Source organism: Lissotriton helveticus, chromosome 6, assembly GCF_964261635.1.
Source record: "Lissotriton helveticus chromosome 6, aLisHel1.1, whole genome shotgun sequence".
NCBI classification, from domain to species: Eukaryota; Metazoa; Chordata; class Amphibia; order Caudata; family Salamandridae; genus Lissotriton; species Lissotriton helveticus.
In genome coordinates, this window is record NC_136067.1 from 469,031,744 (window position 1) to 469,055,084 (window position 23,341).

The window sequence follows — 23,341 nt, forward strand, 5'->3', positions numbered from 1 at the left end:
TTACTCTCTTATACAATCATTGATACAAGTACACATTGATCTGTACAGAGTCACACACCTCCCATCCAGCCACACACACACTCAGTCTCCCATGCAAATACTTGGGCAATCAATCAATAACCCATATAGTTACTCATATAGCTACTGATCAACACATGCAGCAGTTTACAGAACAACAGACATAATGATGCACAAATTAAGACAGTTTAGTCACTAACCCATGCACTCAGTGAGACACATTTAATCACTCACTCATACATTCAGTCATGCACCTACTAAATCCTTCGTCCAGACACTTATACATCCACTCATTCTTCAATATGTAAGACATATTTTAACTTTACAGAAACATAGTCACTGGATGTTGTCATCAGTGATGTCATCAGTGATGTCATTTGAGATGTCATCAGTGATGTCATCAGTGATGTCACTGACCATGTCATGAATGATGTAATATGTGACATCATCAGCAGTGGATTGCGGGTGCGCAATATATAGTTAGTGCAACTAACTATATATGGAATTTCAATGGTTTTGTGTGAGTAAAATAAGGTTTTTTAAATGCTAATTCCTAACTATATATGGTCTATAACCTATGGTTTTTTCAGTGAATTTTCAAGGTTTTGTAAATGCTAATTCCTAACTATATATGGTCTATAACCTATGGTTTTTTCAGTGAATATATATATATATATATATATATATATACATATATATATATATATATACATATATATATATATCACGTTACACTCCAAACAGCTTCCCAGTGTATAAGGAGAAACGGACACTCCAATGCGCTTCGGTTGCAGGTTCTTATTTTTACTCAAAAATTTCAAGTGGAATGCATGTGCAAATCAGGAAAGACACGTTTCCGCGATCCCAGTCGCCTTGTTCACTAAAACGTTTGTACCATGTACCCAACAAACATTTATATATATATATATATTCTAGTATTGCTTTGGTTACCCACCAAATCAGTGTTTAAACAGTCGAAGGGAAAAAGGGAATCTCTTAATACAGTTTCCTTTTACCCATCACAGAACAGTTTGCGATACAATAAGTGTTATAATGCTAACTGTTGCTTCACATGTTTGAACGTTTTTAAAGGTAATCATTGAAATATATCCTTTAATATGCAGTGAACTTGAGAGAGCAATTGGTTTTCACTTCACCCATGGCTCTCTCATTTCTTGTCTTGATGGAAACGGATCATGAGTTTCACATATGCAAGTTTGTACCACTTACACTGAGTTCAGTTCCAGGGCACTATTAATCCCAGTACAAGCCTACGGTACTTTGGCCGAGACCGTTCTTTAAAAAGTCACATCTGTCACTTATTGAGTGAGGTTTTATTCTCAGATAGAATGTCCTATTGATCTTTATTTCCTTCATGTTTTATATATCAGAGATCTGAGAGGTTTGTCGTAGTTTAATGGGCCTGACTGTGATTGCCAGTCAGCAAGGGGATCACTTTCCCATTCAGAGATGTCAGGCTCCCATCACATTTCTCAGCAGCAGACACATTTAAAGTGTCAATGCGTCTCTGTGAAGACAAGTTTCACAAGCAACTTCGCAAAGGAAAAGTCATTCTGACTATACATTCACTTACTTAATGGCTGACCTCTTGTGCTAAATATGTAATGAAATCTAAGACTACTGAAATGTCTCGACATCAGAAAGTGGGCACAAACGTGCATTTGAAAGTACATTGGAACATATCTTCAATTTTGATTTTTGAGAAAACTTTCTAATGTCATATTTAAAAGGGAATTTTTTCACTGTGAGTTGTGAATGTGCAGCGCCCTTATCACCTGAACTATTTTATTTCAAATATTGGTTTACAATTGCAATTTTTAAAAACATTAAAATTATAAGTACCGTCCTCCTAGCTTAGATAATGAGACTATTTAATTATTTGAGTGATAAATGCCTATTTTGCATATATGCACATCTCCAGGGAAGTATTACATAAAGTGCCCAAGCGTACAAGGGGCATTTGGTTGTACATTTTGCGCTTGGCACTATTACACTGGGCCATTATCTTATTTACATCGGAGCATGGACTTATGAAAATGAATGCTCGCTCATCCTTCATACCTGCATTGTATTACAGATGCATTCATAGAGCCAATATAATTGTAGAGCGAGTCACTGCCAGTGTTCCTACTAAGGTCACAACAAAGAAATGGAGAGCAGATGTAAGTGGGAACCACCCAGAAGTCCTCCTGAAGGTGGAAGGTGGCTGATCCATCTCCATTGTAAGACGGAACAGGGGGTTCAAACTGTAACCCTGTCTTTCACAAATGCTCTCTCCTCAGAGTAGCCACGAACAGTCAGTGATTGCACCTGTGCTCAGGACAGGCCATTTTTGAGGTAATCCGGCACATTACCTCGGCCGCATCAAGTGAATGGTACATTGCTGTGCAAACAGGGCTGTGCACCAGATGTGAAATTTAGGTCTGGGTGTAAATGCATATTAAATGCAAAGCCCACTTGCATATAAAATGTATTTAAAACAACTTTAGAGAAAACCAAAATGCTAGCTTCATTTTTTCCAGGGTCACAGAATGCATCAAAATATTTGAAAGAAGATGAACTCATAGGTCAATGTTCCATTTCTTGCAGACGGAAGCATGTCTTAATCATGTTTGTCTTCTGCTGAAATAGATTTTCATTTTTTCTTTCAGTTATGAAGCTATTCCAAGAGTAAGGAGTTCAAACTATGTATTGTGCAACAAGGGTTGAGAATCACAGACTAAAACAGTTATTACCAAAGTTAGGGCCATATGCATGAACACATTTTCCCATAGACAGAATGGGCAAATCCCTTTGATGCATCTGGCCCTTAATCCTGAAACACTGTTTAAGAGTCCTCAAGCTAGCGCAATGGGGTATGGCTACAGAAGGTTGAGCTGATTCCATATGTCATTGTTGGAAATGGCGCTTTTTGAAGAGTTACCACAAACATTTTGCACTCTTTCCTCCTCTGTTTGTGACTTTGTATTGGCTTGCCGTTTTTCACTCCGGACCCATGCTAAAGTGCATGTGCTCTGTGTCTAAAATGTGATGGCATTCGGTTTTCTCCATGATTGCCAAATTTGATTTACTAATAAGTGCCTAGTACCATGCACTACATGTGCCCAGTGCCTGTAAATTAAATTTTACTAGCGGGCCTGCAACATTGATTGTGCCACCCACAAGAGTAGCCTTCAAAACTGTCTCAGGGTTGCCAATGCAGAGCCTGTGTGTGTAGTTTTAAATTGGCAGGTTGACCTGGCAAGTTCCCCTATTTGCCAACCCTAAACCTTCCCTTTTATTACATGTGAGACACACCCAAGATAGGCCCTAGGTAGTACCCACATGGGCAGAGGTCAGTGTATTTAAAATGTAGGAAATGTGCTGTTGAGTTCTACATGTCTTGGTAGTGAAAAAGTCCTAAAGTCTTTTTTCACTACAGCAAGACCTATCCCTCTCGTAGATTTGCATTGGAACCGCTTTGGACCACCTTACAAGTGTAACATCCAATTGGGAGCAAATAGAATATTGGAGTTTTCTGTCCCTGGACTCACAATCTAAAAACACAACTTTTAGTGAAGTTGGTTTTTAAATTGCAGCTCTGAAAATGCCACTTTTACAAAGTTGGCATTTTCTTAATTTAACCATTCTGTGCCTCTAACTGTCCGTAGAATACACGTCTGAGTGGGATGACCACTGGGCTTTGTGTATTACCACTAGACAGTCATGCACAAAGAGAGCCACAGTGTGCCCTACATATCCTGATGGTTCATCACCAAGTTGATGGGTGTTCCTGAGCTATAGTAGGAGGGAGGTGCTAATACGTGCCCCTGAATAGGGCTGTGACTGTCCCCACACAAAGAGCTGCATTCACCCCTGTAATGTGTCTGTAGCCAGGGCCAGGAAGGGCATAGTCTTATTTTTTCTCAGGCTGAAATGGGTATATGTACTGGACCTCTGACACCATATACTTAGAACACTTCTGGACTGAGGATATTCTCTCAGGAAGAAAAGCTGTTGTGCTGCCAGGTGGACTGCCACTTTGCTACTTGCTTTGCTATGTTTGCCTGCTGCCTGCTGCTTCTTGTCTGGGAATGAGAGGACTGGAACTTACTATCTATATCCTTCATCTAAAGGTTCTCCAATGGCTTGTTTGGGCATATTTCCTGTTACTGAAGTCTCAGGGATGTCAAAGACTTCACCAGCACCTTGCTCCCTGCACCTGGGTTCCTGCGCTGTAAGTCCTGGTCTGCGAAGTGGTGCCAAATCCAGTCCTGAGCTCTTGGAAGTGATTGTTTGGTGCTGCCACCCAAGAAACCAATGCATCAACTGCAAAGCGTCATTCGGACTCAGCACAGTCCATGTGAAACTAACCCATCGCCCCTGCCTGCACCAAAGCCGTGGACACTGCTCGGTGACTGCGTGACGCTACAACTTCGACTTACAATGCAGCCCTGGCTTTGCTGGAGCAGAGCCTACGAATCACCACTGCTGGTTGAGTGTCAGAAAATACATCACCAACGTCTGTGTTGCCCTGTCCTGACTCTGACACACGCCCAACCCAGGGTAGCATCTACCAGATGCAACACCTTCAGCCCAGTGGTTCAACCTTGACACCTAGTAACCGATGCACAGCGCTCCCAACATCGACGCAACAATGACTTTGCCAAACGTTGGTACAAACGCATCACCTGTAAGAGTGACACACCACTTCCAGATTTCAGCGCATCGTCCCTGAGCATTGACGTATCCAAGGTACTGTCAGAGGGTCTGTGTGACTCCTGTATGTAGCTCCATTGCAGTCGGACTGAACTTTAGAATTTGCACTGGTCATGCGCAACCAAATAGCCCCATTTGGAGCTATTGACTTCAAAAGCCCTGCATTTTGATTTAATCTTGCAAAATTCATATCTTGAATTGTGTATGCTGGGTTCTTGTTGTTTTGGTCTTCTTTCACTCAGATAAATGTTGCCTATTTTTCTAAATTGTTGTAGAGTACTTTTGTGTGTTTCACTGTGTTACTGTGTGTATGTGTGTGTGCATAAATACTTAACTCATTGCTTCTTTAGTTTAGCCTGACTGCTTTGTGCCAAGCTACCAGAGGGGGAACCCAGGTAAACTTTTAGTGGGTACTACACATACCCTGACAAGGATTGTGGTTCCTGCTTGAGCCGGGTGCAAAACTCTGCCAACCAGAAACCCAATTTCTGCCATTGGTGTTCAGCGTTGACAATAGTTCTCGTATCTGTGCATAACTTGGTGTTGACTACTTCCATATCTCAGACCATTATGAACCAATATACATTTTTGTTTTGGCAACCGTTTGAGTTTTTTGCAACAACCATGTCTCACCCTGAAGAGGCAGCAGCTGTTCTTGCAGTACTGGAGTTTGAGCAGGAGAAGTTGGAAACCAACATGGTGGCCCGGCTCAAAGGTTTCTGCAGAGAGCTCAAATGTGCTGTTAAAGACTTCACTGAAAATGAGGAGCTGGAAAAGGTGCCGATGGCCTGGTTAGCAGCCATGGATGCAGCTATGCACCCAGAAGATGGGAAGTATGTTGTGCAGGAGGAGGAACAATGTCTGCACCTGGGATGGCTGGAGGTGGCAGCATTGCCTGCCTGTGGGGTGGGGGGCACCCTGAATGGTGGAAGATCTCCCTCCAGAGCTGGTAGCAGTGTTTCCTCTAAAGTTTTGTCGTCAGCAGTGTTCACGGACCAGTGGGAGGAAAGGAAGCTCCATTTGGAGCTAGCAAAACTCAAGGTGGGTGTGGAAAAGCAGTAATTGGTCATGGAGAAGAAGAAAATGTGTTTATCTCAGGATCTGAGCTTCAGAGAGCTGGATTTGAAAGCCAAAAGGTCTGAGCCCAGCATAGATGGTGGCAGTATATATCCAGTGTCTTCAGAGAGGAATGTACACATACCCAAGTCTGTTGCCTGATTCTGAAGTGAGAGATTACATAGATCTCTGGTTTGAGGCCTACGGGATAGCTTTGCAAATGCACAAAATTCCTGCAGAGGATTGGGGGCAGATTTGTTGAAGCATTTCTCATGTGAACGGAGGGACAACTTACTGACCCTAGAAGGAGGGGACAGGACAAGTTACCCTGCCATGAAGGAGGCCCTGATCAGGAGATATTGACTGACCCCAGAGAGATACAGGCAAATGTTGAGGGACAGTGTACAACTTGCCCCTTAGACATGGGTAGAGTTGTTGATTGTTTCTGCAAAGTACTGGATGGTTGGGTGAAGAGCAGTGAGGTAACAGATTATCAGAGGCTAAACAATTTAATTGCACAAGAGCACGTTTAGTCTTTGTTTCCAGAGTGATGCCAGCACTTGATTGACAGTAAGCTTCCTGACCCCAGAGAGCTTACTGTGGAGGCAGATTTGTGGGCTAGCACCAGGGTCCATAAGAAGGCATAGGGGAGCAATCCCAGGGTGGATCAGGTTCCTCTCCACAGAGGGAAAGGGAGGTTTGTATTGATCCATACAGGGCTCAGTATAGTGGGGAAGGTGAATGGGTCCTACATCCCTTCTAAGAGTAGGAGGAGAGGTGGGCGTGGGCAGAGGCCCAGGTGCCTGATTCTCAGCCCCTAGGTTTGGGTTGTTCCCAGAGAGGGCCCAAGCAGGGGGGTCTGGTCTGGACGATGAGGCCAGCCACTGGGGAGAGTCCAAGAGTGTCAGGAAAGCTGTGTAGGATGGCTGTCACAAGTTCCCCACTAGTTCTGTCTTCTGGGGATACCACTCCACGGCAGAGGTGGGGACAGGAAGTGGGCACTGTCCACAGTGGAAGGAACAGTGGCTCAGGTATTGCCAGCTGTGAAGTCAGAGTACCCCAAGACAGACCCTGGAAAGGGTCCTTTTTGGCCTGGGGGCACTCCATGCACTGTTGTCAAGACAGAGGGCCGAAGACCTGCACCAGGAAGACTCTTGCTCAACACTTACAGTAATTGTTTTCCTTTACGGGGTAGTTGTACTCCCCTGGAAGTCCAGGCTTGCCAGTAACCTGTTCAGACAAAGGGGAAAGACCCTGGGTTTAAGGGCCAGTTGCCCTTCAACCCAGGGTCATTCTTTGGTGACTCCTGCACCATTTCAAATCCCCCAAGAGGGTGTGCATGTTGTAGAAGGCTCACCAAGGGAGGTAGATTACTATGTTGGTGAAGTGATACAGTAATCTGGGTAGAATGGCCAGCTTAGACACTTCCATTCACCCTGAAACCGAAAGAGAGAGTTCTTAAAGGCCACCTGCCTCCTGAGGGAGCCCATCAAACTCTCGAGGTTCCCCTCATGCAAGCAGTCATCATTATGACATACAATAATGCCCATGCACTGGAAGGTGGAGCTCTCCCATCTAGTAGATGGGTAGTTGATGGAACTCACATTGAATAGCACTGTAAGTACTTAAAAACACCAAATTCCACACCCCCAGCGGAAGTGCTACATTGCCCCATGTTTCCAGGTGGCCAGTCCTCGATACTCAACAATCATTCAGCACTTCCCACCACTTTCCCCACCCGATTTTTTTTTTTTATAACCATTACTGATGCCAACACTTCGATTTTGTTCAGCCTCCTACTTCCCAAATGGCTCTCCGGTCTCCACCAGATTTAGTCCAATATTTTGTTTCATATACCTGTTTCTAAGATTTTTCTGTATGATAACTTGTTTATTGGGGACATACTCAGACCCATTTACTTCTGGGTAGATCTCCCCTGCATTATTGCACTGTATATAACTGTTTGATTGACTTCATATGCTACGCTTATATTACTAAATAAGTCATAATGATTGTATTGCATCGATATAATGGAAGCTTTTGATACGAATGATTGCATGTGTTAATTATTTATGGCAACTTGAAAATGAGAAAATAATATAAATCAGTTTCATTAAAAAAACAATTTCCTTGTATATTTATACATAGAAGCCTTAGACGTTCCACCACATATTAAGAAGGGGATATGCCTTAAATGAATTGGGAAGAATCAAAGAGCATCTTTTCACCAGGTGATGTAGTAGACGCACTTCTCACAACGTGCATCTGGATGCAACATTTTTTAAACAACATCACAAGTATCTGTAATACTAAATTGAAAATCCAGAAATATTTCAAGAAGCACGTACCAGATGCCTATGTAGTCATTAACAGGTTCAGTCTGGAGTAAGGTGAAGTTGATGTAAACGCCTTGTCCTGATGGAACAGAAATAAGCCACGCACAATCCTTGGAGTTTGGATATTCATCAGGAAATCCTGGTGAGTAAATAGTTCCATTTTCAGAAGTAACATTATAGCCACATGGAGCTGAAAGAGGGAAAGGTGAAAATATTAATTAAGGAACACGTTAGGAATACATGCACTGAGAAGCACTTTAAAAAAGACACCGAGGAAATATGTGTTTGTTTTTCAATTAAACACTATGTAGAATCAATGTAGGCAATAAACACGTTCACTGAATGGGATAGGTAGAACAATGTTATGCTATAAAATATGTGACAAAAATTAAAGCAATTCATCAGATTTATATATTTGTATATATTTAGTATAGTCTATAATGCACACGTAGTCATAAAAGTGCATCACATAGTAGAAGAGGCTGAAATATCAATGATAGTTAGTAACACTTAGTTATATGCGCGAATTGAGCACAGTATAGTAGTGTTTCAAGCAAGATAATAGAGGAACATATGCATAAGAACGATAGAAAAATGAATTCACTCTAACCAGAATCTTGTCTAGATATTATAATATTCCATCAATAAGTTGCAGTGTTTCCATTTTCGGGAGGGAGACTTCGAGCCTAATGCAACAAACATATCAGCACATGGAAGATTTGAAAGAAAATAATATCAGTGGCATCTGGTGAGCTATAAAATTGGAGGGATGCAAACCGGGCTCGAAGTCCAGTGATCTTGGAGGATTCTTTGGGTTTTCTCACTTTTGCTTGTATTTAGTCCTACTCTCTCACGCATTCTCTCTCAGACTCATTCCCTCACATTCCCTTACTCTCATTTGCACTTGCACTTTTACTCATTTTGACTCACATAGTCTCACTCGCTCTAAGTGAGTCACACATTCTCACTTTGACCCAAACATTCTCACTCAGACCAACTCATTTTCAATCATTCTGATTCATGTAATCACTCCGACTCACTTGCATGCACCGATTCTCACTCAGTCCCACTCATTCTGATTCACTCAATCTCAGTTAGTCTCTTTCATTCTCACTCCGACTCACTCACCTGGTCTCACCCTGATACACTTAGGCCCATTCATTCTCACTCATTCTTACTCTGGCTCCTTCAGGCTCACTCATTCGCACTCAACTCCACGCATTCCCACTATTTCTGAGTCATTCAACCTCACTCTGGCTCACCTAGTCTCTCATTGTTACTCAGTCTAACTCACTTTCCTTCTTCTCAGTCAGCACCACTAATTCAAACTCATTCAATCACTGACTCACCTACTCTAACTCATTCTTTTAGCCCCACTTATTCTAACTCATTCATACACAGTCTCACTCAGCCCAATTCATTCTTATCCAATATCACTCTGATTCACCTAGCCTGATTCATTCTCACTCACACCCCACTTTGACTTAGTCAGTCTCATTCATTTTGACTTACTTTTTCTCATTCTGCCTCACCCAGTGTGATTCAATCTCACTTTGGCTACCTCAGTCTTAGTTGGTCTTATTCCAAATCAATCTCCCTCGGTCTCACTGACTCACTCAGTCTCACTGACTCAGCCTAAGCAGCCGACATCGCTATAGCCATCCCGGAAGGCTACTAGATCACCCGCAGGGAACGCACCAACGGAGTAGGAGGATGAGTCGCCATCATCCACAAGAACACCCTCAGACCCTGACCACAGTTCAGTGACTCCATCGCCGACTTCATCAGCACACACACCCTCGCCTCCACGGACTACATCCTCCTTGGGGACCTGAACTTCCACCTCGAGAAAAACAACAACACCAACTCCACCACCGTGATCGACAATCTCGACAACCTCGGACTCAGACAGCTCATGACAACACCCACCCAAGCCACCGGCCACACGCTTGACCCCATCTTCTCCGCAAGCCCCCACGTCTCCTTTGACCACACCATCGAACCCCACTGGACTGACCATCGCTGCATCCATTTCACCTTCAGGAAGCCCACTACGCACCACCGCATCCAACAGATGCCCCGCTGCTGCTGGGGCAAAGTCACCGAAGATCAGCTAACCACCACCCTCCCCCAGAGCCCACCCGCCGACCTCACCAACCCTGCCACCGCTGCCCGCAACCTCAGGTAGTGGATTGACAACCGCTCCAACACCCTTGCCCCGCTGAAGACACCCTCCAACAGCCACACCAGCAAGAAAGCCAACTGGTTCACCGAAGACCTCCAGGCCTCCAAATAAACATGCCGAAAACTGGAAAAGAACTGGACCCGTGATACAACACCTGACAGCTTCGCAGCCCAGAAGAACGCCACCCGCAGACATCATCACCTCATTAGATCCACCAAGAGGGCGTCATTCAAAGATTGCCTAGATAACAACGCACACAACAGCAAAGAGCTCTTCAACATCATGAAGGAACTCTCCAACCCCTGCTCCAACACCAACGACATCCCACCTTTGCAAGACCTGTGCAACTCACTGGCCACCTTCCACCGCAAGATCGCCGACATCCATGACAGCTTCAACACCTCAACTGCCCCGACAACCACCGTCCCCACGACCACCACCTGCACCAACCGCCTACTCTCCTGGACCAGCATCAAGGACGAGGAAACCAGCGAGATCATGAACACTATCCACTCCGGATCACCGTTAGACCCTTGCCCTCACCACATCTTCAACCGAGCCAGCACATCCATCGCACCCCATCTACAGAAAGTAAGCAACATCTCCTTCGAGACAGCAAACTTCCAGGAAAGCTGGAAGCATGCTGAGATCAACATCCTACTCAAGAAACCCAAGGCAGACCCCAAGGACCTCAAGAACTTCCGACCCATCTCCCTGTTCCCGTTCCCGGCGAAGATCACCAAGAAAATCATCAACAAACAACTGAGCCACTTTAAAAAGAAAGGGGAGTTTGTTAGGGTGAATGCATCCATTTTTAATTTTGCTTCCAAACTGGGGAAAAAACCTACTGGTGCCATGCTGCAATTATATAACGACAAATCAGTGGCCACGGCTGTATATGGCAGTGAAATATGGGGGTATGTTGCGGGAGAGCAGCTCCAGATTGTGGAGAACTCTTTTATGAAACGTCTTTTGTGTGTCCCTTCGGGCACGTCCAATCTAGCAGTCCATGAAGAATTGGGGACACAGTATGTAAGCGATATTTTCTCCCTACGCCCACTGACCTGTTGGTTAAAACTTTGGCTGAATCCTGATATCCCACTAACGCACTTAATTGTGAAAGACAATTTCTCAGGATACTGCATTGGCTATTTCATGGTTGAAATACTTGGAAGTCTAGTTTTCCCAGATTGGGGCGTTCTGAGTTGTTTAAGAACCCTGGTAGCATTACTAAGAGGGACCTGGAGGCAACAAAATTGGCTTACCTCATGGATAGGAAGATCCAGAGGGAAGCCATTGAGATCCAGAAGCGGAGTGTCAGAAAATATGTTATGCTAAAAACATCTGCATCTATTGAGCCTTATTTGATGGGCTCTCTGACCTCCAATGAAAACATTTTATTGACTAGATTTAGGCTGAATCTCTTTTATCTTTTGCTTGTTAGGCCGAGAACTGCTATTTTTAGTGAAGTTGCAGCTCCCTGCGGCTGCGACGGAAAGCCTCCGCAGGATATGCTGCATTTTATGTTTTTATGTAGATTTTATGAATATCCCCGCAAACGCTATCTGGTGTCACTTTTAAGAAAACTTAATTTCTGTCAGATCATACCAGCTTTGATGTATCTACAACTCTTGCACAGTGACAGTATTCTCCACGTACTTGAATTTTTAAAATCAACTGTCAAGTACAGAAAATGCCTAGATTTGTAATGGTTTTATCCAATGAAATTTTTTAATGAGATTGAATGTACAACTTGGAAAAATCATGTATCTTTTTTTTCTGGAATGTTGATTTTATATTTTGCACCTTCGGTATCCTGATATGGCATGTATTTTTAAGAACAATGAATTTTGTACTATTGTATGTGTACTTTTATGGTTTTCGACTAAAACCGAAATAAAGTTTTATTGATTAAAAAGATTAACTGAGCCACTACCTCGAGGAGAACAGCCTCCTGGACCCATCCCAGTCCGGGTTCCGCAGCAACCACAGCACCGAAACCGCCCTCATTGCCACCAGCGACGACATCAGGACCCTGCTAGACAATAGAGAAACAGCAGCCCTCATCCTCCTGGATCTATCAGCCGCCTTTGGCACGGTCTGCCACCGCACACTACGAACACGCCTACACGACGCTGGGATCCAAGAGAAAGCCCTGGACTGGACCCCATCCTTCCTGTCCGGCAGGTCTCAGAGTGTCCGCCTCCCACCCTTCCGCTCTAATGCCACCAAGATCATCTGCGGCGTACCACAGGGCTCATCCCTTAGCCCGACGCTGTTCAACATCTACATGGCACCCCTCGCCCACGTCGCCCGACAGCACAACCTCAACATCATCTCCTATACCGACGACACCCAGCTGATCCTCTCCCTAACCAAAGACCCTCACACCACAAAGACCAACCTCCATAAAGGAATGAAGGCCGTCGCCAAATGGATGAAGAACAGCCAGCTGAAGATGAACTCAGACAAGACAGAGGTCCTTATCCTCGGCGCCACCCCTTGACCCTGGGACGACTCCTGGTGGCCGACAACACTGGGAACAGTCCCGACATCCACCGACCACGGACGCAACCTAGGGGTCATCCTCGACTCCACCCTCTCCATGACTAAGCAGGTCAACGCCGTCTCCTCATCCTGCTTCAACACCCTCTGAATGCTTCACAGGATCTTCAATTGGATCCCCACCGAAACTAGAGGAACGGTCACCCAGGCCCTCGTCAACAGCATGCTAGACTACGGAAACGCCCTCTATGAAGGAACGTCGCCCAAGCTTCTGAGTCAGCTGCAACGCATCCAGAACGCCACTGCACGTCTGATCCTCGACATACCCCGCCGAAGCAACATCACATCCCACCTGAGAGACCTGCACTGGCTCCCTGTCAACAAGAGGATAACCTTCAAGCTCCTCATCCACCCACACAAAGCCCTCCATAACACTGGACCAACATACCTCCACAGATGACTCAGCTTCTACACCCCCGCCTGCCAGCCGCGCTCTGCCGACCTCGCCCTCGCCACAATCCCCTGCATCTAAAGAACAGCCACCGGCGACAGATCCTTCGCTCACCTCGCCCACAAGACTTTGAACACCCTCCCCACCAACCTACGGCAGACCCAAGACCTACTGGCCTTCAGAAGACTCCTCAAGACCTGGCTCTTTGATCAGTAGCAGACCCCCCCCCCCCCCAGGCGCCTTGAGACCCTCACGGCTATGTAGTGCGCTTTACAAGTGACTTGATTGATTCATTGATTCTCAGTCAGTAAAAATTAATTCTCAATCAATCACTTTGAGTCCGAGCTTTACTAATTCTCACTAAATCCCATTTATTTGCACCCATTCTCACCCAGACTCACCTAGTGTCACTCCTTACTCATTCTCTCTTAGTTCCACTCATTCTCACTCACTCTGACTCACACAGTCTCACTGCCTCAATCAGTCACACTGATTCTCACTCTCACTCAGTTTCACTTATTTTAACTCATGCATACTTAGACTCACTCAGTCACACCTTGACTCACTCCTCACACTCAATAAAACTCAGTTGTACTCACTGTCAATTCTCACATGCTCCTTCACATTCATGCCCATTCATACAACTCTTCCTATAACTCATTCCCACTTAGTCTGACTCACTCATTCACTGAGTCTCTCACACACACCTATTAACGTATCCACGCATCCACATTTACTTCATCACAGACACACACATTCAAACATCAGCACACTGCGTTTAAACACTTTTAAAAAATTTACATTGTGGCCTGCACAGGTCACATCTGGATTCCTACTGCTCCCGCATCAGCAAGCACTGGAGTATTAAACTGGAACTTTGAACCTGTGCAGTGATAGATACAAGGTATCAGTCTCTGCTCTTTCACCCCACTCTTTTCCAACTCTCTGAATAATATGCGTATAGTTTGGTTCTAAATTACTTTGGAAATTAAGAATTGCCTAACACCAAGTAATAGACTATCATATGTAGTCATTTAAATAGGCAGAGGCAACTATGGGATTGTTAGAGACAGCGACAGAGAGTGTACCTGGAGGTCATTGTTGAGTAAATAATGTTGAGTTGGTTTAGAAGCAGATGCACTTACAGCCTGTTTTGACAGAAGAGAAAGAGGTTGCTTATTTAATTTATTATGAATTCTGACAAATAGTAGAATACATCGATTTTTTAATATATTGTGGTGTATCTAGAGAGGTTGTGCTGATGCCCCAGAGATGTTTGCATTCAATTGAGATTTAGAGTTTGTGTTTTAAATATTTGAGCATGCATAGTTTCAGAACATCAAAAAGAATCAATGCTGATCTGAAGATGCAGGACCCTTAAATAGGTAACCGTCTAGGTTGTTTTTGATGGCCCTGTTTTCTGGTTTGATAAATGATTATGGCTGCAGTATTGAGGACTATTTTAATAGGTATCCAGGATAGGATCAGAGCCACAACAATTTGCTTGAGATCATCCAGGATTATCCATGTTGAAATGGTTTGATGGATTTTGGTAGTCTTAATTGAAAGTGAGCTTCTTTAGTCATGATTTTAATGTGTAGGTCCAGGTAAAGCTTACTGTCAAGATTGTCCCACTGAGATTTGCCACCGTGTGTGATGTCTGATCTTGTCTATTTCATACAATAAGGTACTTAGCTGAATAAGTGGTTGATATGGCCAACATACATGTCTTGGTTAGAGCCCACTTGAGAACAGCACATAGTTCCTAGAAACTAGGAAAAAAATGGCATCACATACAAAAGACAATTCAACATGAATAGGTAACATCTTTAATGTTTAAATGTTTGTATCACTAGAGCAGTACAAGGATGTAGCCAATAGCAGTCCCAGGGACATATTAATATATTTCAGAATACAGAATGCTGTGAAAGCTAAAAAACCCTGTTTCCCTGAAAAACCTAAAGCAGTGTACTCCCTTACAAGTATAATTAAGTTGGAAGGTATAAGGGGATGAATGACTAAACTATATAGGTGATAGGCCAAGCATACAACCAATGTGGTGTTGCCAGTGAAAGAGAAATGGGCTATAAAAAATGGAGAGCAGTGTTCAGAGGATAAATGGGTATACTGTTGTGCACAAACTATGCTTGGGTCAGCTAGTCATAGAAATAGACTGATACATTAGAGGATATTCCTGATACCAGAGCGATGGCATAAAATAGATCCTGAAAACCATCATAGATGTCAGAAGTATTGGATGCCACATGTCCGGTTGATGCATTTCGCATGGCCTTGCTCAAAATCTTTGATTTCTGGCAGAGTACTAGAAGAGAGCTTAGTAAGATGCTGTCATACACACTGTCCATCACAACATTGGCTGTGTTGAATTAATATATGGCTGATGTTCTTAAACTCATCATGCAGCTTACTGTGTTGCTATCACTGCTGGGAAAAAGGTGACAGACTGGTTACGAGGCACCCTCTGATGTAAATTAAATTCTGAAGTGTATGCCACTTTAGTATCACACAAAAATAGACCTGTACACATCAGAAGTACAAATTGGGCATATTTGGCTACAGATTAGTATTTATAATTGTGTGTGCAGGGATTATGTGTATCTGCTTCGGACCACTGATTTGGGTTCCATCAAATCAGACTTTTGATGTGTGACCGGAATTGCAGATAGTAGTATTACCCTCAATGGACACACAGCCATTGTGTTAGACCTGGCTCTTACATGGGGTTTCTCCCCAGATGTTTTGCTTTGCGGCTTTCAGTTTCTGACCTGTTTTTGTTGGTTTTATGACTCTGGGCACTTTACCATGACTGATCAGTGCTCAAGTTCATATACTCTTCGTGTAAATTGTATGTATGCATTCATGTTTCCATAATTGGCTGATTTGATTTACTAGTCAGTCCCTAGTACAGTGCACTTTGTGTGCCCGGGGCCTGTAAATCAAATCCTGCTAGTGGGCCTGCAGCACTGGTTGTGCCACCCACACAAGCAGCCTGTAAATGTAACTCAGGCCTGCCATTCCAGTGCCTGTGTGCTGTCTAGTACTGCCATGCCGACTTAGCAAGTGCACCCACATGGCATGCCATAAGCTTTCCTTTTCTTACATGTTAGTCACCCCTAAGGAAGGCCCAAGGTACCCCTGTGGGCAGGGTGCAGTGTGTGTGAAAAGTGGGACATGCACTGTTTTGTGTGGCATGTCCTGATCATGAAATTCTGCCAATTTCATTTTTCACTATTGCAAGGCTATCAGTTCCCATAGGAATGGGGAGTTTGCTTATAACATCTTAAAAGCATAACTACAGCTGGGAACAAAGTAGGAAAATAATGTTTAGTATGCCTGAACTCAGATTGTTAAAATGCATCTTTTAGAGAGGGTGATTTTTACATTCTGTGTTTGAAAATATCACTTTTAGAAAGGAGGTATTTTCTTGCTAGTCATCCAGTGTGCTTCTGCTAAGATGTGAATTGACTGTCTAGCATTGGAGTGACAGGGGCTGGGGATATGCAGTGGCTCCAGAGAGTCTGGATGAGTCTGCGCTAGGCTGAATACGCTTGGTCTGCATTTTGAGTGTTGGAAGGATAGGACCTGCACCTAAGTAGGGATGTACCTGCCTTTCACAATGATGGCTCCTCCCCCCTGTGGTGTGTCTGGAGCCAAGGCTCACACTGACAATGGAGGTTGTTGTGCACTTGCAAAGTGCGCCTCCAGAACTGGTTTGGACTGGGCTCAGAGCCCTGGGCCAGGAGAGAACAAAGAGATTTACTGTATAAACAGAGGGCCCCAGACCCCAGACTTTTAGATCACTTCTAGAATCAAGAGGAACCTTTGCCAAGGAGAAGAGCCAGAGAAGCTGAGGAGGAAAACTCCCCCTGTGCTGTTTGCTGTCTGGGGTTGGCCTGCAGTGGCTACTTTCTGCCACGGAAAGGGAAAAGGACTTTACTGTTTGCAGTGTCCCCTGCTTCAGGAAGATCTCCAAGGGCTTGAAACTGAGCTTGTCTCCTGTTCTGAAGTCTCAGGGACACAAAGACTTCACAACCAGATCCCTTGAACGTCCTTGTTGGGAGTTCTGACCTGCTAAGAGGTGCCTGCTGTTGTTTTGGACCTATGGAGGCTGCTTGCCTCTGGGAGCTGGAAAAGTAACGCAACTTCGAGAAGCGCGACGCATCCGCACCTGTTTCCGACGCATCACTGAAGAAATCATTGCAGCGACTGCCCGTGGCTCGAGGAATCGCCGCATGCCACACCGAGTGCCCCGATCTCCGAAGCCTGCGATCACTGCACCAAGTCTGTTGCATCATTGGGGGAAGCAGTAAGAAACCGATGCATCACCTCCCCACGCAGTAAGAAACCAATGTTTCACCTGCTCTCTGGGTAAGCAACCGACGCATCACCTCCCCTGCACAGTAGTAAGGAACTAACGCACCACCTCCCCCAGAGCAAGGAACCAACGCATCACCTTCCCTGAGTGTAAGGAACCAACACATCACCTTGCCTGCAACCCTTTTGGTACTGTGTGCAACGCATCCAAGGTACTTTGTGTAAACAGTGTTGTATCTGCAATTTGCTTTGAACTGAACTATTTCTACTTTAAAAGTCTTATTTTTAATACTGTATTGTGGATTTTTGTTGTTTTAGTCTTGTTTGGTTTAGATAAAGATTACTTATTTTTCTAGACTGGCTGGTGTCCATTTGTAGTATTTTCACTGTAGTACTGAATGTATTCACAAATACTTTATACTCTGCCTCTGAGATAAGCCTGTCTGCTCATGCCAAGCTACCAAGGGGGTGAGTAGGGGTTATTTTAGAAGTGTATCCCCCTTACCCTGACAAGAAGCAAGGGTCCCTATTTGGACAAAGGTAGCTACCTCTGCCAGTTAGAGACCCCCATTTCTAACGCATTGTATATCTTACTTGCTTGGCCATCCGTATTGATGGGAAATACTTGATCAAGTAATTGCAGCATTTTAACTGTAATTTTGGGACTTTAAAACAATAAAAATGGAACTAGAAATAGAACAGGATGAAGCATGCCCATTCATACTCAAGTATAAAGGGAGAGCATGGAAGAGAAGTTATTGTTTCCTGGTCTGTCTGTAGCCACCATAGCACAAGCCCAGTGAGAAGAGGTTCGGTCCCAGAACTAGTCTGATGTAGCTGAGAGGAGGGTACTGCTCATTTCACAAGACACATCCCTAGTTGCCACAGCAGCAGCCTACAAATCTGATTTGCCTGAGAATAGTAGACTATGGGACGTCTGAAGAAGGACAAACTAGATGTGCTGAAAAAGTGGGAACCATTGCCTCTGGGATCTTTTTTTCTCATTTGTTAGGGAGTGCTCGATAGTCCTCCTCACCCGCTGGCTAATTAATCCTACAAATGTGGCAACTCACCCATAGCTCATTACAACACTCTCTGGACCTGTGGCTGAACAGAAGAAGAATGGGCCTGCTGTTAGAGAACTGTGTGAAGACCTGAAGGCCACATATGATGTCAGCCAATAGGCCCCTGGAGTCACTCTAGGTAGCCTGGGATCAAGGCAAGCAGGTTGAATACTTCCTGAGGTTAGCAGGACAGGCCCACTTCCTTAGAAAACAGGGCATTGCTCCTTCTGAATCTTCCACTGGTCCAGGAGTGTTCTGATGAACGGTTCCGAAGGTCCCATTTCATACCTGGTGCTTGCTTTGTGTGGGGGAATTCCCTGACCTACTGCCAAAATGGGTCCAAGGCAGTTCTTCCCCTTCTCCTAGTCCTGGCTCCAACTGTCTAGGGTGACAAAGGCAACAGCAGGCCTAGTGTCAGGTTTCTTTGTGTGCTGCAGACAGAGTCCTATTAAGTGTAATCAGGGCAGGGTACAGCACTTTCCTCAGCCATCTTGCCAGGAAGACCACATCTAGGCTTCTTTTGTCTCATTGCCTGGAACTAATGCAAAACCAACAACAACAGAACCACTAACAGTCACTAAACCCAAGACCTGGCAGAAAGGCATAGGTGGTTTAGGCAGAAAAATGAAAACATTCCAAATGTGGCATTTTCAAAATTGTAACTTAATTACACTTCATTTGGGTATAAACATAATTTCTCTAGCTACTCTCAGTCTGAAGTTAGGCCTTAATAATGGTAATAAAGTAGCCCAGTGTTTGTGCCGCTCTTGTGATGCAAACCCGAAACAAAGTGTTAGTAAATCTGGCCCTATATCTTTGTCACCATGAAGTTTCAAGTGACTCTATCGAAGTCTACACTGGCTCCCAAACAGCCTTCAAAATTGGTAATGAAACAATTGGGCACATCTACTTTTTTTCAGACACCTGTCACCCTGGTAAGAAAACTTGTTTTTCTTTGGCAGTCTTCTCCCTCGTTTGGCTTCAGAACACTCCCCCCCAAACCCAACCCCTCCATTTCCTTTCAGGCAAAGACATCTCAAGGTCAGAATTAACTGCTTAGGGGTGGTTGTTTTTGTAGGAAAAGTGAGTCCGAGGGGGTGGCAGGGAGGAGGCCCGCAGGGTGGCATTCAGATAAAGTGTCCTGATCCTCCAGACCACTTGGGCCTCAGAGTAAAAGCCCCAGAGGAAAAGGAAAGGAGGAGGATCCAATTACAGTTTCAGATACCTGGCACAGAAGAGGGGCCATTATGTAGTGTCTTATTTCTTAATTTAGAAATGGGAAGACAACTTCTTTAGGGAGAAGTCGCTGGGGAAGAGCGCCTAATGTAGGGGGTCCTTTTTTTGGCATAGGGCTATTAGTGCAGACAGCAGATGCTCGTCACTAGAGTGAGATGTGTGAGTGGCCACTGCACCACTATTATGGTTGTTTTACTACGATTAAAAGGCATGGGGACTCATTTTTCTTGCTAGCATCAGGGCCCAGGTCAACGTTGCTGTGCACGGAACAAGGCCCTATGCAACAGGGGTCAGATGTGGAGCTTGTTTTTACACAAAGGACAGAAAGTCTGGTCTGAACCTCAGGCCTAGGAGTGAAGGTCCAGTGGAGTGGGCTGCGGAGACTGCCTTCTGTTGTATCATTGCTGTAGGCATCATTGGTGCTACAGATACAGGCGCAGCAGTATGAGGGGTCAAATAAACCCCAGCACCCCAGCTATGGCTGTTTTGCTATCCGTCTTAAGATACATTAGGGCCAAGAGCACACTTTCTCTGCCAGTGTTGCTTTGAGCATTGGAGCAATGGCCCAAGAAAAGGGAACATTGAAATACATTAGACACTTTAGTTTGGGTGTCAGAGAGATGGAACAGGAGGGGGATGAAGCGCGATGGGAGCCCATGTGTTTAACATAGAGCAGAGGACAAAGCCTTCTTCACAAGGCAGAAACTATCACTGGTGAAATAGATACAGCGGCACTGGTACCCTCTGTTTAAGGGGCTAGTGCATTACAAGTAAGACTGTCTTACTTTAAAAAGGAGGCATGGAGGCCCATTTTCCTTGCTAGCATTGGGGCCGGGGGCACCCTTGCTGCAAAAAGAGAAGACTCATGAGGGATGTCATTTGTTCTGAAGGTGACAGAGAGCCTGTTTCAAGATTTGAGTGATTGTCAGGCATGGTGAAGAAAGAGTGAAAAGGGTGGAGGAGATAGCCTTCTACTAAGGGCCTCAGCTATCATTACTGCAGTAGGTGCAGATGAAGTGGGGCCCGTGCTATGGCCTCACAACACCCCAATTATGGGAGTGGTGCTTTTTATTCTATTTGTTTATGCATTTGCTTTTTTTAAGTCTCACATTTAGTGTTGCATATGATTTACAGAAAAAGCTCCTATGAAATATTCTGTTTACGTAGTCCAGCCTGCTACTGACGAGGGCCTGGGTGACCGTTCTTCTTGTGTCGGTGGGGATCCACTTGTAGATCTTGCTGAGCATGCGAAGGGTGTTGAAGCAGGAGGATGAGATGGCGTTGACTTGCTTGGTCATTGAGAGTGTTGAGTCGAGAATGAACTCAGGTTGCGTGCCTGGTCGGTGGGTGTCGGTGCTGCTCCCAGGGTGGTCTGCCACCAGGAGTCGTCCCAGGCTGAGGGGTTGGAGCCAAGGATGTGGACCTCCATCTTGTCAGAGTTCAGCTTCAGACAGCTGTTCTTCCTCCATTCGGCAACGGCTTTCATTCCTTCGTGGAGGTTGGTTTTGGCAGTGAGTAGGTCCTTGTTGAGGGAGAGGATCAGCTGTGTGTCGTCGGTGTAGGAGATGATGTTGAGCTCATGTAGTCTGGCAGCGTGGGTGAGCGGGGCGATGTAGATGTTGAACAATGTCGGGCTGAGGGATGATCCTTGAGGTGCGCCGCAGATGACCTTGGAGGTTTTGGATCGGAAAGGGGGAGGTGGACGCTCTGGTTTCTGCCGGAGAGGAAGGAGGTAGTCAAGTCCAGTGCTTTGTCTCAGATTCCTGCGTCGTGGAGGCTGTGTGCATAGGGTGCAGTGGCAAACCGTGTTGAAGGCGGCTGAAAGGTCCTAGACGATGAGGGCTGCAGTCTCGCCGTTGTCCAGTAGGACCCTGATGTCATCGGTGCCGGCGATGAGGGCCGTTTCAGTGCTGTAGTTGCTGCAGAACCCGGACTGGGACGGGTTCAGGATGTTGTTCTCTTCAAGGTAGCGGGTCAGCTGTTTGTTTACAGATTTCTCGATGACCTTTGCCTGGAACGGGAGCAGGGAGATGGGCCGGTAGTTCTTGAGGTCCCTTGGGACTGCCTTGGGTTTCTTGAGCAAGGCATTGATCTCGGCGTGCACAAGCGAAGAACAGAGAGGCAACAATATAGTCTACAGTATATATTAAGTAATTTTCAGGAGAATGTTCATCTATGTTCACACAAAAAAGAGAGAGTAATGATCCTTCAAGCGATTCTTCAAAAACTTGTTTTATATCAATCTTCAAACATGATCTTGACAGAGATGACAGCCAACGCGTTTCGCTTAAATTGGGCTTCCTCAGGGCAAAATAGTTTTATGAGTATCAAGAGGAACTTCAGAATGATGTCACAACGAGGATAAGCCTAATTCTTCGGTATTGAATTAGAAGCTGTCTATGAGTAAAACAGTCCACGCGTTTTCCTATTCAGTGATGGATGCCAGCAAGCTTTATACATGAACACGGCATTGATGCAGGAAAGACTTTTTCTTTACAAAACGATTTTTCTCCAATTCATATAGTGGTTAGGTCTGAACCGGTAGTGCACGGGTTTCCGGGTGTACACTATAATAGGTGTCACTGGATAAAATGAGATAGGTCGCAAGGCGCGAGACATCCATCCAACACCCGGCCAGGAGCCCTCATGAAAGCAAGTCGAGTAGAAAACGCTTTGTCTCAGATTCCTGCGTCGTGGAGGCTGTGTGCATAGGGTGCAGTGGCAAACCGTGTTGAAGGCGGCTGAAAGGTCCTAGACGATGAGGGCTGCAGTCTCGCCGTTGTCCAGTAGGACCCTGATGTCATCGGTGCCGGCGATGAGGGCCGTTTCAGTGCTGTAGTTGCTGCGGAACCCGGACTGGGACGGGTTCAGGATGTTGTTCTCTTCAAGGTAGCGGGTCAGCTGTTTGTTTACAGATTTCTCGATGACCTTTGCCTGGAACGGGAGCAGGGAGATGGGCCGGTAGTTCTTGAGGTCCCTTGGGTCTGCCTTGGGTTTCTTGAGCAAGGCATTGATATCGGCGTGCTATCAGCTCTCTGGGAAGGTTGTGGTCTCGAAGGAGATGTTGATGGCCTTGAAGAGATGGGGTGCAATGGCGGTGCTGGCCTTGTTGAAGATGTGGTGCTGGCATGAGTCTGATGGGGAGCCGGAGTGGATGGTGTTCATGATTTTGATGGTGTCGTCGTTGTTGATGTTGGTCCAGTTGAGTAGGGAGTTGCTGTGGGTGGTGGCCGTGGAGTCTGAGGTGTCGTTGGCTGTCATGGTGGTCTGGTTGTTGAAGCTGTCATGGATGTCTGCAATCTTGCAGTGGAAGAAGGAGGCGCGGGAGTTGCAGAGGTCTTGCAATGGTGGGATGTCGTTGGTGTTGGAGCTGGGGTTGGAGAGTTCCTTCACAATGTTGGAGAGCTCTTTGCTGTTGTGTGCGTTGTTGTTGAGG

The 23,341-nt window shown here is 45.2% G+C and overlaps 1 protein-coding gene across 1 annotated transcript in view; it reads right to left on the minus strand.

Annotated features, from left to right (window-relative positions):
- Positions 1 to 23,341, minus strand: part of CSMD1 (CUB and Sushi multiple domains 1) — a 4,503,734-nt gene that overhangs the window by 900,376 nt on the left and 3,580,017 nt on the right. The window contains exon 43 of the mRNA XM_078647516.1: positions 8,142 to 8,319. Coding sequence (XP_078503642.1) covers positions 8,142 to 8,319 — 178 coding nt within the window. The remainder of the gene's footprint in view (positions 1 to 8,141; positions 8,320 to 23,341) is intronic.